We start from the raw sequence: 15587 nt of genomic DNA, 5'->3' as shown, positions 1-15587 counted from the left end.
GCCATATCTACCTTTACATAATTTCTTAATTTTCAAGTCTTCCAAATTTCATGACTGGGAGTGTCCTCGGGAATGCGCCCTCTTTAAACCCTCGGGTCTACCACGGGAAATGGGTTCACTCATCCTGTCTCAAGAACACAGATGGCAGCTTTGAGATCAGGCCTAACCTATTTCCTACTCCCCCAGCTCTCTCAGAGGACCCAGATGTCTGAACACAGGCAAACGAACGCCTCTTCCCCTGGGCCCTACTGCACTGGTTCTCCGCAGCAGACACACTCTGCAGCTTCCCTGCTGGGCTGGCACTTTGACAACAAGTTCAGTCCTCATTTCTGTCTCAATGCATGTGGTTGGGAAACCAACTTCGCAGAGGGCACAATATCCCAAAAGAGCTTCGAGGCAAGGGCTGTCCATAAATGCATGGCTCACTTCCCTCACTGGCCTTGTGAGCATCTCACAGCAGGACCACTACCCGTGGGCAGGCTTTCCTGCAGCCTCAAGCCCTGGCTCTGCAGGGCCAGGACTAAAGTCTCCACCTAAAGCTTCCCCTGGCCGCTGGAGACCAAGAGGTGGGTTTAGCAGTTTTATTAAGCAGCACAGGGATAAAGGAAGTTAGAGATCCAGGCTGGGCCCATTTTCAGGTCAGTGTGAGTCCTCTGGCCCTTGCTGTGAGGAAGGGACTTCAGCTCGGACAGCAGAGTCCTGCTTTGGCTCCATCATCCCCCAAAACTAAATGTTCTTTTCTTGAACGCAGGGGACCACTAACCTGCTCAAGGCCCAGAGAATACGGCATCTCAGACTCTGAAATCTTCACTCTTGCAACCTTAAGTCCTCATCATGTGTAAGCTGATGTTTTTTTCACAGGTAAACCACCTGTTACTCCCAGCACGGAGTCGAACCTCTGCCTGAGTGGTCCCATCTGTAATTATGATAGAGCAAACAGTTACTCAGTGGATCAGTTCTCTGATGGAGGAAAGGCAGGGAGAGAAAGAGCGAAGCCATCTTGTGTTCCTACTTTATGATGCTGTACAGGTGACAGGTGTGTGAGCACCAGGGAGGATACATGATATCCATGGTAGTGACCTGATTGGCTATAATATTTAAACGCAGAGAATGAAATACAGGGCCAAGGGTGAAATCTAGAGAGGAGTGCAAGGTCACCTTGAGACCAGAGTAATGGATACTTCACCAAACTGGCTGTTTTCACTCTAAACCCTGGGGGCTCCGCTTCCTCAATGTGTCCCCAATACACGCTCTGTCAGCACTGATGCCCAGCCCCTCATCTCTGAAGTCCTGGGGCCACGCTTCCTGGGTGGTGTCCTCCTCCTCACTGTAACTGTCTGCCATGAATCCAGCATTCTCCACCAAGACCGCGGGGTCCTCTTCTTCGTGAAGACAGCAGGAACACGTTTCTGGCTCTGGGTCACATGAAGTAACAGGATTCTCCTCCTGGGCTCTGCCGTCAGCGGGCACTTCCCAACCCAAATGGTCTGCCTCTTCCAGCACTCCCATCCTCTCAGCTAGTTCCTCCGCAGAGGGCTCTTTGGGGTCCGGGTAATCCACCAGGATTGTTTCTTGCCTACGCTTGATGCAATCTGAAAGGTCATAAATTGGATAAGTCTCTTCAGGGTAACCTAGAGAGAAAAGCAGCACAAAGTCTTACAAAGACTGTCTCTTCAAAATAAAGTGTCAGACTCAAAGCGGCTTCTTAGGCAGCAGCCATCCCATTCCAACAAATCCATTCAAGGAATCTCGCAGATGACTAACAGCTCTAAAGTTTCACCTCAGTAAATTCTAAGCGCCTGGCTGACTATCCAGCGCTCTCTGAAATTCAAACCCCTTCAGATGGAAATCCCTTAAGTGCAGCGGGCTTGGGGCAGAGGGTGAGTCTCACACCTCCAGCTTCTGTAGTAGCATGAAGATTAAACAAACAACAGGAGCCTTCAGTAGAAAAAAAGAAAGGACCCAACACCAGATGGAGAGAGCACAGCTTAAGGCTAATGTTTATAATTTTTATTTGGAACCATTTCCAAATCTTCCCGGGGGTGGAGGGTGGAGTGGAAGGAAGGAACGCTAAACTCTGAAAAATACACCAGGAAGCCTTTTACTATTGAAATGGCTGGCAAGTGTCAGAACAGAGAATGCTTTAAAAGCAAGACGGGCCCAAAATCCCCAAGGACAGTGCTGCGTTTTCAGAAGACAGGATTCCCGTTGGTGGCTTCTTCATCTTCACAAAATGGAACAAAAGAATACAACAAACGGGTAAACAAAATGAGTAACACTGGTACTGAAGCCCAGCTAGATAATGAGGGAAGAGAAAGTGTTGCCAAATTAAAGAGTGAAATGAAATCAATCTGTGTCAGCCTGAGCAGCAGATGGGCCGTGCTGGAGCCCACGCCCATGCTGGCAGCAGCAGCGTGCTCGCTGCTCAGTGTGGCAAAGCTGGAGGATCCAAAGCCCGTGTGCACATTACAATCATCAGTAGAGTCAACCCAAACGCAAACCACTTCTGCCTACAAATTCTGAAAAGCAGGGGTTCTTTATGGGATGTGTAGAGTATGGAGAGATTTTTTTTTACATTTACTGTTTGTTTTTCTCATTATAAAAGTCATAGGGACTCATGGTGGAAAATTTGAAAAAATACAAGTTTTGGAAAGAAAACAAATTATCTAGAATCCCAACACTGATAATAATTTGTTGTATTACTTCTGGCTTTTTACCATCTATAAGCATGTGTGTGTGTGTGTGTGTGTGTGTGTGTGTGTGTGTATGGTTTTAAAAATATATATATATATATGTTTTTAAAAATATATATATGGTTTTTTAATATATATGTTTTTTTAAAATAAGGATCACCCTGTATATAAAATGTTATACCTGATTTTTTTCATTCAACATTATATCATGAGCATTTCTCCATGTCAGCAGTCATTTTAAAGCTGGCTGCACAATATCCCCTCACACAGCTACAGAACTGATCTGACTTACCCTGCCTCTTCTGGAGACCCTTAGATTCCTTCCAACTTTCCCTTATAAGTAACATAGCAGTTAAGATCTCTGAATATAAATCCATGTCTACTTCCCTATTTTGTTAAGATACACTTATAAAAATATGAAAACTAAGCCACCGGCAGAAGGAGGGAATTAGCTGCAAAGGGTGATGGAAATGTTCTATATCATGGTTATGGTGTAATTACACACCTCTACACATCTGTCAAAACTCACCCAACCATACCCTTAAAATTGGTGAATTTTATTATATATACATTATACTTCAGTAATAAAGCTGATTAAAAATAATTAACATCTCTTTTCTGGGCTGACAGCTAACAGAGAAAGGAGAAGGCACTTTACCTTCCCAGTCCTCCATGTAAGGGGCCTCCTCAGCCTCTTGCTCTGGAGTGGGCCCGTCAGTGAATCTTCCTTTTTTCATGACCCTGGTGATTTCTTGGAGCTGATACAGCAGCTGTTTTTCTTGGTCAGAAGTCACAGTCTGTGCTCTGCTTAGAAATATCAGACAATCCAGCCACTTAGTGGTAAATACTCCTTGGCAATGAGCATAAATATCACTATGATCTGTCTGGATTCTAGAAGTGGAGCAGCAGCAGATAATTCTAGGAACTGATTCTAGAGCAGCATAGCTGGTAACTACACTTATCAGTTCCACGGTTTGATTTTATATACGGGAAACCTAAGGCCCAGAATAGATCAAGGTATTGCGCAAGGTCCCACATGAGGTGTGTCAATACTGGGACCAGACCCCAGATAGCTCAGCTTTTGGTTCAATATTTTTTCAGTGCACCTCACTGTTTCTTAATAACACTCCATTTACTGCAAGCTACTTTTGTCTGACGCAAGGTCATCAAAAGAAAAGGTGCTGGGACATCAGCCTCGACTAGGGGAAAATGTGCTACTAGGCCAGTGATGGCGAACCTATGACACGCGTGTCAGAGGTGACACGCGAACTCATTTTTTTGTTTGATTTTTCTTTGTTAAATGGCATTTAAATATATAAAATAAATATCAAAAATATAAGTCTTTGTTTTACTATGGTTGCAAAGATAAAAAAATTTCTATATGTGACACGGCACCAGAGTTAAGTTAGGGTTTTTCAAAATGCTGACACGCCGAGCTCAAAAGGTTCGCCATCACTGTACTAGGCCATCCCTACAATCACCAGGCTGCATATACTTGTGCAGATACATCCCAAAATCCCAGAGCTGGATCATTCTGACAAGTCAATAATCTAGACCACAGACACTGGGGGAACTGAGACCCTCAAGAGGGAAATTATACATTTCTATTGCTAGTTAATGTCAGCACTTTAAAACTAAAGTCTCCTTTGCAATTCTTAAAGCACAGTGCTCAAGTTCCACAATTTAGAAAACCTGGGTTTGAGTCCCAGCTTCGCTGGTGGCGCTGGACAAATGTCTGCAAGAATAAGATGGGCTCAAGGAAAACGGTAGGAGCATTTTATTTTTTGAGAAGGAAGCACTGCATCACACTCACAGGCAGGCAAGGCCCTACAGAGAAGGCTGAGAACTGTCTGCTTTGCTACAAGCTTTAACTAGCGGCAGGATTTAACCGAGGCTGCTTCTTTTCTTAAAAACCCAAAGCATTAAAAATCAGCATAACACTAATGAAGGAAAAATAATACCTTCTGAACAGCCTCCCATGGAGTTGTCCTCTATGTTTCTAATCAGCCAGTGGGAGCCAGCATTCCTTGTTATGCTCAGCCTAACAAACTTTAGCCTTAATGACCAATAAGGAAAAAGAACAGTGTTTCCTCCCTCCAATGTGAAGGTGGTAACTGAGGCAAATAAAGGTGCATTTCTGCAGCCCTCAGTGGGAGGAAAACAACACCAGGGCTCCACTTCTTCCACACTAAGGGCCTCACAGCCTGAACTGAAGAAGCTTGTCTGTTCTACATTCAGCAAAACGTATTGGGCCTCTTAGACGGCATCAGTACAGGAGCTTGACTCGCCACAACTGCTCATCTGCTCTACATAACCCCCAATTCTTACAATGACCACTTTGGGGGGGGGGGCGCTTCTGGGGCATCCAGGTCACCCCTACCTACAAGAGCCTGTGTGCTCATCACAAAGCTCTTGCTCTTGGCTGCACATGCTACTTCTCTGGACTGTACTCAATGTATTTTGATTCTTACTGAGTGAAACAGCCTGGATTGTTTCTCTTTTTGTTTGTTAATCCTCACCTGAGGATATTTTCCCACTGATTTTTAGAGAGAGTGGAAAGGAGGGGGAGAGAGACAGAGAAACATCGATGTAAGAGAGACACATCGATTGACTGCCTCCCACACGAGCCCTCATCAGAGCCAGGGATCGAGCCTGCAACCAAGGTACGTGCCCTTGGCTGGAATTGAACCTGGGACCCTTCAGTCCGAGGGCTAACACTCTATCCACTGAGCCAAACCGGCTAGGGCTGGATTCTGTCTCTTAACTAATGAAAAACCAGAACCTTAAATAAAAGAGGAATGACTAACAGAGGCAGAAACAGACAAGAGCAGCTTTCTCAGAGAACTCCAAACTAAAGCATCTCTTTCATTTCTGAACAGGTCTACTAATATTGCCCATGTCATGCATTAGGCAATTCATCATGGCCCACCTTACACCTTCTGAATTTACCACAATGAATATTTTCAGAGATTCCTTATTGTCTCACCTTGGTTTACTCCTGGAAGGCAGTGGTAACTATGACTGTATAGGCAAGTGCCGTGAACATTGTAAGTGCTCATGTATTTGGTTGCTCCCTGTTTCCTCACAGACTATTTTCTCCACCTCCCTGAAATCTGACTTCCATTCCGTCATTTTACCAAAATTTGCATCATCAATGACCACTTTACTCTCAAGTCCAAAAGTCTTTTTCTCACATTTCATTCTTCTTAACTTCTCTGTACTGTGGACCATCCTCTTGAAATGCCCTCTCCCTTGTCTATTGAGACGTGTATTCCTCCCATTTCTTTAACCATTCTTCTTACCTCTGATCATGGCTCACTTTCCTGCTCCCAATTCCTGAAACATGGTTGTCATGAAGACTCAATCCTAGGGCCCTCATTTCTCTACTCTTACAAACACGGCCTCAGAAAACTGACCCAGCATCAGATTAAACCACCACCTCTACGCAGATGATGTCCAAACTCTACACCTGCTCTTGACTTTTCACACAAAGCCAGTCGTATTATTCGTTGTCCCCTTGGAGGCCTTGCCACTACATCGAAGTTGACCTTAAATTCACCCTTCCAACCCAGGTCCTAGTTGGGCCAAATTAAGGAACTTCATGGAGGAAAAAAAGAAATCACAGGCTGTATCAGGATTCCTTGGTTACAAACAACCAATCTTCCAATAAACTGGCTCCTTGTATTTGGAGGAGGTAGCAGATTTTGGAGGAGGTAGTAGAATTTATTGGGAGAATGTGAGATAGCTCACAATATGAGAAGAATTGCTGAAGATCCAGGATTCAGGAAGGTGGGAGGCAGAGCAGCTCTAGGGATTAGGGAGCAGGAGCAAATGGATAATCTCTTTAGGGACTGCTGCCAGGGTGAGTTAATATGAAAAGCTTTCAGATCAGGTTTCACTGGGTTCAAGATCCAGTTTTAGGCGAAAGTACACTTGGCCCAACTTGGGTCCTGTATATATACCACTGAATCCATCACTGCAGCCAAGGAGATGAAGTGTGGTGATTGGCCAGGGACCACATGGCCACCCTTGAAGGGGAGGTGAGGGGTGGAAGGACTTCACCCTGACCTTCACACTCACTCTCAATAATGTACATAACACTGAACATATGCTCTTGAAAACGGAGATTGTTCGTGAGAAGTAACATGCAAATGACAAATAAGTTGACAACTATATAAAATGAAAGTAAGTGGTCCAGAAATCAAAGAAGAGAAAAATCTTGAATTGATTCTCTAAATGGGAAATAGTCTGAGTCCTGAAAACCTACCTTTCACCATTAGGTCCCACTCTATTAATTAATTTTTCCATGGCTTCCTCTGTCTCCTTGAGTTTTTCTTGCAGTTGAACAAGCTCAAAATTGGCTGAAAAACAAGCATTGATCTAAGAATCATCACACACAACTCCCTAAGCTCTTTTCTAAGACATGGCTGGCTGTGACACTCTACAGTAATGCAGGCTGGTCCTGAGGCTCAGGGAAGAGACTTAAGAGTTTCTCCAGCTAATCCAATCAGGATACAAAGGTGCTGTAGTTTGGGTGCCAAGATCTAAAGGATACATGTTTAGTGAGTGATGAACAAATCACTCTTACGCACAGAAATACAGTAGGACCAGCTAAGAAAATACCTAGGACTGAAAAACATACCCCTATAGTCACTCAAGAAGAAATGAAGAAGATAAACATACCCTTTTTTCCTGTTTTTTTTTTTTAAATTAAAATATAGTTAATATATACATTATATTAGTTTCAAGTGTGTAACGTTGTTATTCTACACTATCATACCCAATGAAGTGATCACCATTCTGTCACTATACCAGGTAAGTATATTATTGATTGTATTCCTTATGCTATACATTACATCCCCATTACTTTTTTTATTTTATAACTAGAATTTTGTACCTCTTATTCACCTTTACCTTTTCTTCCTTTTTCCTAGCCCCTTCCCCTCTGGAAATCATCAGTTTTTTTCTCTATGTCTATGAAACTGTTTCTGTTTTGCATTGTTTGTTCATTTGCTTTGTTTTTTAGATTCCACATGTAAGTGAAATCCTATATAATAAAAGCATAGTAAGCAAATTGTCCCCTCCACTGGGAGGTTGTCTGGGAGTTCAACCAGTGGGCGGGGCCGGCCAGGGGAAGGGAGGGAGGCCCCGGCAGGCAGCCGCTCCTTCTCATGAATTTCGTGCACTGGGCCTCTATATATAGTTATCTGTCTTGCTCTGTCCGACTTATTTCACTTAGCATAACACCCTCTAGGTCCAGCCATGTTATCTCAAATGGCAAGATTTCATTCTATGTTGTGGCTGTGTAACATTCCATTGTATATATGTACCACATCTTGATCCATTCATCTATCTATCCATGGACACTTAGGTTGCTGCCATACTTGGCTATTCTAATCTAAATGATGCTCAAGGGTAAAGTACGAAACATATAAGGTACTTTAGAAAACTAAGTGAAATGAGCAATAGTTCACCTGCACATGAGGTTAAAAACCTATCTAGAAGTAACAGTTTAAATTTCATGCTCCCTCAATAGAGGAAATCTTGAGACCTCTCTGCCCAAGATTTTCTGTCCCAGTCATATGGAGTGAATTGGTGTAAACCTGCCTCCCAGAAGTAGTTTTCTCAACTAACGTTAAGACCTTAAAAGTAGAACAGAAAAAATAAATCACTCATCAGTACATGAAATGAACTTTAAGGCAGTAGGAAAATAAAATGATGTTCATTATGTAGATAATCCAGTTTTTCTGTGTCATAACCAGTGCTATCCTCTACCCAGATGTATTCAAAGGGTTACTGCAGACGTAGTGTTTCAAAGGCCTTTTAATACTTCTGGACCACATTCTTATTCATGCAGTTAACATCTATAAAGTGGAGGACTGTGCTACATAAATGCTTAAGTTATTTTTATTTCCTGCATGATTTGAAATTGAAGGATAAGGAGCTGATATAACTGCTACTACATTATAAAACAGCTGCTCTTAGGATTTTATTTATTTACTTCTGTTTTCAATGATTATGTGACAGGATACAGAATTTGCTACTCGAATTTAAAGAGTCCACAAATCTTTTACAAATGATTTTACTGATGCATTTACCATCACTGTTAAACATTATCTCAATTAAGAACACAGCATCTTTCTTAAAGAAGTCCCTGAATATTTAAGATTTCTAAAAAGGATTCAGAGTGTGACTGAAATATTTATTTCCATAGAGAATGCGGAATAAATACAGAAAGCAATAATGGCCGAGGGCAGATGCTTCTGTGGTCCAGCCTCACCTCATTTGGCTGATGTCTTTGTTTTAAAAACCTCTGATGAGGCTTCAAGATCCACTGGATAAAGCAATCTGGCCTCAAAGACCTTCAAAAATATGGCTTAACTTCCCTACTCTTTAGACCAGGGGTCCTCAAACTTTTTAAACAGGGGGCCAGTTCACTGTCCCTCAGACCATTGGAGGGCCGGACTATAGTTTAAAAAAAAAACTATGAACAAATTCCTACGCACACTGCACATATCTTATTTTGAAGTAAAAAAACAAAATGGGAACAAATACAATATTTGTATTTGCATGTGGCCCGCGGGCCGTAGTTTGAGGACCCCTGCTTTAGACCTTCTTCCCCACAGCTGCCCTATGCCAGGCTGTCTCACCCAAGCCATCCCCTCTAGCTGGCAGGCCTCCTCCACAGACACCCAGCTAGACATGATTTCCTATAAGGCTTTTATCAGATCCCTTCTGTCTAGGTAGTCAACTTTGCACAAGTTATTTTTCCTGACAGCCATCCTAGACTATAAATTCTTAGAGGGAGAGCTATGCCATATACATTGCATTTCCCCAGAGAGCACAGAATATTTTAGTTGGTAGTGAACATTTGATGATCATGTTTCAAGAGCCAGAAGAGTTCAATTCTGTCCCTGGATCTAATAACTGACTTTGGCAATGACTTGATCTCTGCCTTGCTTTTCCTCTCTGTGAAATAAGGATATTTGCTACCGATATTCTGAAGTCTGGACATGAGAAGGAACGCATTCCAAATGTGAAATATTAATTTACTAACATGAAAAAGTGAACTCGTAGTTTTGTACTTTTTGTAACTATCTTTCCCTTTAAAGCCAACGTCAATATGGAAACTTTCAGGAACTCTCAGAGCTAAGGTAAAAAATGGCATCAGATTAATTTGGGACAACTTTTGAGAAATGCTTTTAGGACATACCCAGATTGTCCGTCTGGCTGCATTACAGCTGTCTGACTCAGTCAAACTTGTGACCATTCTGAAAGGGGCACTTACTAATTTTCCTGTAGGTGTCTCCAGGTGTGGTGGTAGAGCATTTCCGGTCCGCTGCAGTTTTCCCCTTTGAAAGCTGAGAAGTGAAGGAGGTACAGCACATCAACAGCAGCTCAGAACCTCAAAGTCACGGAACCCCTCATATTAAGTGAAAAAAGAAAAAGGCTGGGAGACAAAAATTAAGTCAGAAATCCACTTGAATAGCAACATTAGATAAATATCTAAAAAAAACAAAGCAAAACAAAAACAACAACAACAAAACAATAGCTTTCCAAGTAAAATATTAGCAAGGCACACGGAAAAAATATCTCTCTACCGGCCATCTGCCTTGGCCATGCTCACCTAACACTCACCTCAGGCTGCCTGCAGAACTTCTGGGCTAGGAGGAGCTCGCCTCTTCCTCTAGTTAGAAGGGCAAAGTAAAACTCTTCCCCCAGTGAGGCCCATGGCCTGCCAAAGCTGGGCTGGAGGTGGAACTTAAATCAGCAGTCTACTTATAAAGGGCCCAAACCATGTCTCCCCAGAACTAAGAAATATCAGGCTTAGTTTCAGGATATGGCAGTTCTGTTTGAGAAGAATTACTGAAGACGATATGTTAATAAACAGCACTTCATACTCTGGGGAGAAGAAGGACAAAGTGTTGTTGGTACAGTCATCACCTGGCCTCACAGTGGCTACCTAAAAACCCCTGAGCCAATCCTAACAACAAAGCTCTTCTTAGATTAGAGCAGCTTTATGCCTTTTTAGCTTGCAAATACGCCCAGTCAAGGGCTTTTAACTTTATTGCTAACTGGATTAGCAAGTAGAAGATCCAGGCTCAAGTCCTGGTTCTGCAGTTTCAGTTGTGAATTTTGGAGAAATCATTTAAGCTCTGAGTGAAGATTTTCTCATCTATAAAACTTAGGATAGGATAACTCCTATCCTAAATACCTTATGAAGAGGAGGCAAGGTTTAAAGAGATACTAGATTTGAAAAAGGGTTATGAACTGTAAAGGGTTTTAATACTGACAATGATTTTTATTACGATAATATTAGATTGTCATTGATATAATAGGATCAAGATGATTCCACTTACCTTAAATAGAATGTACAGTATGTATAAAAATATCCCAAAGCCATAGATTGGAATAATCTGCCCCATCAGGCCTCTTCCACTTCCTCCTCCTCCTCCAGTGCCTCCACCTGATCCTTTGGCCTTTGCAAAGGCCTCTGCAAGGTGAGACCTCTGGGTGCGAGCTGTAGGAGTCTGGCCATCTAAGGGTGCTTGGTGATGATGCATCATAGGTGGAAATCGGCCCAATTTTCCTGAGAAAATAAATTCATCAGTCTTTATTTCTTCTATTTTAAATATGGCTGTTATGAAAACACCTAATGCATTGAGGTACAAATAATAAAAGCCAACTCAAACAAGTCTAAGAAAAAATGGGAACTTGGTTATAAGGACATAGAGGCATCACACCGATAATATGACGTGGCAATCTCTAGCTGTTCACCAAACCCATTTTTCCCTTCCTTTTGGGTCCACAGCTAGACAGTTTTCAGTTTACCATACGGTTAAATGTGGCCACGTGACTGAGTTCCAGCCAAGGGAATGTGAGGGATATGAGCTAGTCCAAGGCCTGGCCTATACAACTTCCCATGTATTAAACTCCAAGTTCATTTCCCTTCAGCTGGATGCTGGCACCTAGGGAAACCTTGGAAGTCATGTGACCATGAAAACGGCAGAACCTCCATCAACTTGGACTCCTAGACACCTGCGTGGTACAGAGCCTTCCACCAACTTAGAAATAACTTCCAGTGGGTTAGGGCCACTGTATACTTTGGAGTATGTTATAGCAGTTAACCACCCCTAACTAGTACAGATGATGCAATCTGGTCTCAGAAGAGAATAGAACTAAAACTGGAAAGCCATCAGGATGTAGGACAGCTACTCTCACATTCTATCTCATCTTTTTCCCTCTCTATGGGCCACAAGGCTTTTTTTTTCCTGTTTCTCTGTGAATATCTTCTTCATTATTTCTCTGCAGACCATTTATTTAGCTTCTCTAGGAACATGGGAGAAGATGGTTATCCCAAAACCCCTCATTTGCATGTCTTTCAAGAGGCCAGCAGAGAGTGAACCTAATTCCAAATTCCTGAAGGGAGATGAATACTCAGCTAGTGTAGGTATGCATCCCTTTCTAGTCAGCCGTAGCTGAACAGGCAGGATTCATGCAGTACAAACAGAGTGAAAGGAGTTCTTCCCTGTGAGTGAGAGCAGGGCTTACAGGAAGGGGAGTGTATCATTTTCTTGCATTTATTTTCCTCCATCAGAAGCAGCCAAACATTAACACCAACTGCCAAACCTCCTGAGAGCCAGAGGTGAGAAAGGAAAGACATCTCTTCAAAAGGCCATGTAAACAGGCTTGTGTGGTAAAACCACAGGGAGATAAAATCATAAAGCAGAGAACACTAGAGAGCAGAAAGACTCCATAAACCAGACTCTAAAAATACAAACTGTACAGTGAAAAACTTTACATTCAACAAAATTATAGATTTCTGTTCAATAAAGAATACCATGAACAGAGTTAAGATAGATGACAAGGAAAAGCTTTTGCAACATCTAAAATTGACAAGGGATTAAAATACTAGAACAGACAAGAAATTTCTACAATTAAATACGAACATCACGAGGAACCCAATAGAAAGATGGGAACTCACAGAAAGAAAAGCTTAAAAGATTTTTAAAAAAATATATTTTATTGATTTTTTACAGAGAGGAAGGAGAGGGATAGAGAGTTAGAAACACCAATCAGCTGCCTCCTGCACACTCCCCACTGGGGATGTGCCCGCAACCAAGATACATGCCCTTGACCAGAATCGAAATCGGGACCCTTGAGTCCGCAGGCCGACGCTCTATGCACTGAGCCAAACCAGTTAGGGCTTAAAAGATTTTAAAAATAAAAAAATAATACATTAAACGATGACCAAAGTAAAACCACTGAGTAAAATATAAATTATATATTATAGAAAAATATAAATGAGATAGCCCTCCTACCTGTCAGAAGGAAAAAAATTAGAATGGTGGGTAATGGTAAAGATTGGCAAAGATGTCAGGAGGCAAGAACTCTTATGTGCTGTGTGGTGAGTGTAAACTGACACAGCCATTCTGCTCAGTGATCTGGCTGTACTTAGTGACATTAAGTATGTCTATACTCTATGATCCAGTGACCCCACTCTGGTGCATAAATTCCAGAGAAATTCTCAAATAAGGCTTTCTATAACCCAATTTGAATGTTAGACTTTATAGACATGTGTGAGAATGTTTGCTGTGATGATCTTATAGATGCCCAGCTTCCTTTCCCTAGTGACGAGACTCCTTGGAGTTTCTTCAGCCCAGGAACACAACTTGCTTTATAGCCAGGTACAAACATTTTACACTTTAACCAAATGTTTGTGAAGCATTTTCATGTGCCTCATCTCATTTGATCCTCACAGAAGTCCTGGAGTAGGTAGATAGGAGACTTGGTAGAATCCTATTTTCTTTTCATTAGCCGTAAAATGGAGATTTAGAAAGTTTAAAAACTTGACCTGACTGAAAAGAAGTAAGAAATGGTGGAACTTGAAAATGACTTCAGGTTTTCTCACTGTGCAGAATATAGTCAAACACTGCTACAGTTAAATATTTTACCCTTTGTTCTCCCTGCATGATCTATAATGATAATCTGCTTCATGTTGATATTTACTGCTGTGTTGCTGACAATTACCTGAAAGAGAAGTTGGGGTGCTTCACTGGCTGGAAAAAGTTTAGCTAAATCACAAAGCAGATCTAATTAAGCAAGTTTATTCTATATCTATAAAAGGCTCAGTTGATTTGCGCATGTGCGATACATATAAAGCTCTTGCTGGTGCCAATCACACACGTGTGTTTCTATCTGTCATTGTCGATCGTGAATTTGGTTGACACTGCTATTATAGAGAAAGGGCGAATAGTGATATTAAAATATTTCTTCTAATTAATTTCCTTTCAATGTTCATGAATCCGTGCACCAGGACACTAGTATTGTAATAACTATGTATGGTGCCAGGTGGGTACTGGAAATGTTGGGGGGATGGAACACTTTGTCAAGTAAATGATTGTCTAACCACTATGCTATGCACCTGAAACTAGTACGAAATAATGTTAAATGTGACTGTTACTGAAAAATAAACTTTAAAAAAGGGTATCCAGTCTTTTTCAATAAATGGTATGGGGACAACCAGATATCCACATGCAAAAGGATGAAGTTAGGCCACTAATTCATTCACACCATATTAAATTTAAAAATGAACTGAAAATGGATTAAAAAACCTCAATCTAAGAGCTAAAATTACAAAACTCTTAGAAGGAAACAGATATAAACCATCATGAACTTGGATCAGACAACAGTTTTTTAGATACGACACCAAGCACAAGCAGCCAAAGAAAATAGGTAAACTGGATGTCATCAAATTGTAAAACTTGTGTGCTACAAAGGACACCATCAAGAAACTTAAGACAACCCATTAAATGGGAGAAAATATTTGCAAATCATATATCTGAGAAAGGTCTAATACCCAAAATATATAAAGAACTCCTACCACTCAACAATAATAACCTATTTAAAAATGGTCAACGGCTCGTAATTGACATTTCTCCAAAACATATAAAAGGCCAATAAGCACATGAAAAGATGTTCAACATCACTAGCCATCACAGAAATGCATATTAAACCCACAAGGAGATACCACTTTATACCCACTAGGATGCTATAATAAAAAAGACAGATAATAAAAGTATTGAGATATATGTCCTCGGGCAGGGGAAACAAAAGAAAAAATAAACGGGACTATATCAAACTAAAAAGTTTTTGCATAGCAAAGGAAATAGCTAAATGAAAAGACAACCTACTGCATGGGAGAAGGTATTTACCAATGAAACATCTCATAAGGGGTTAATATCCAAAATTTATAAAGAACTCATACAACTCAACACCAAAAAAACCTAACAACCCAATTAAAAAATGGGCAGAGGATTGGAATACTTTTCCAAGGAAGGCATACAGGTATCAAAGAGACATATTAATGCTCAACATCACTAAATCATCAGAAAAATGCAAATTAAAACCACAATGAGATATCACCTACACAACTTTCAGAATGGCTATTATCAATAAATCAACAAACAAGTTTTGGCAAGGATGTGGATAAAAGGGAACCCTTGTGCCCTGTTGGTGGGAATGTAGATTGGTGCAGCCACTATGGAAAACAGTATGGAGGTTCCTCAAAAAATAAAAAATGGTACTGCTTTCTGACCCAGCAATTCCACTTCTGGGTATATACTAGCATATCCAAAGAAACCCAAAACACTAATCTAAAAAGATATAAGCACCCTATGTTCATTGTGGCATGATTTACAATAGCCAAGGTATGAAAGTAACTCAAGTGCCCATTAATAGATAATTGGATAAGGAAGATGTGATACATATATACAATGGGATATGACTTGACCATCAAAAAGAATGAACCTGCTCTGATTGGTATGGCTCAGTTGGTTGGGCATCATCCTGTGCACCAAAAGGTTGACAGTTTGATTCCTGGTCAGGGCACAT

The 15587-nt window shown here is 41.3% G+C and overlaps 1 protein-coding gene across 5 annotated transcripts in view; it reads right to left on the bottom strand.

Moving 5' to 3' along the window:
* Positions 1–823: 823 nt before the first annotated feature.
* RIC3 (RIC3 acetylcholine receptor chaperone) overlaps positions 824–15587 on the bottom strand; it is a 33725-nt gene continuing 18961 nt past the window's right edge. For 2 of the 5 annotated variants that reach the window (XM_070425374.1, XM_070425377.1), the window contains exons 2-6: positions 11054–11283; positions 9982–10054; positions 6961–7054; positions 3352–3500; positions 824–1631 (exon numbers count right to left, since the gene is read on the bottom strand). In XM_070425374.1, coding sequence (XP_070281475.1) covers positions 1201–1631; positions 3352–3500; positions 6961–7054; positions 9982–10054; positions 11054–11283 — 977 coding nt within the window. In that variant the 3' untranslated portion in view covers positions 824–1200. Of the gene's footprint in view, positions 1632–2010; positions 2225–3351; positions 3501–6960; positions 7055–9981; positions 10055–11053; positions 11284–15587 lie in introns of those variants that run through there. The other 3 variants (XM_070425376.1, XM_070425375.1, XM_070425378.1) reach the window with 3 other exon arrangements.

The sequence above is a fragment of the Myotis yumanensis genome, unplaced genomic scaffold (assembly GCF_028538775.1).
Source record: "Myotis yumanensis isolate MYYU_CA2020_CCGP unplaced genomic scaffold, mMyoYum1.0.hap1 SCAF_10, whole genome shotgun sequence".
NCBI lineage: Eukaryota > Metazoa > Chordata > Mammalia > Chiroptera > Vespertilionidae > Myotis > Myotis yumanensis.
This window is presented reverse-complemented; position numbering and strand designations above follow the sequence as displayed.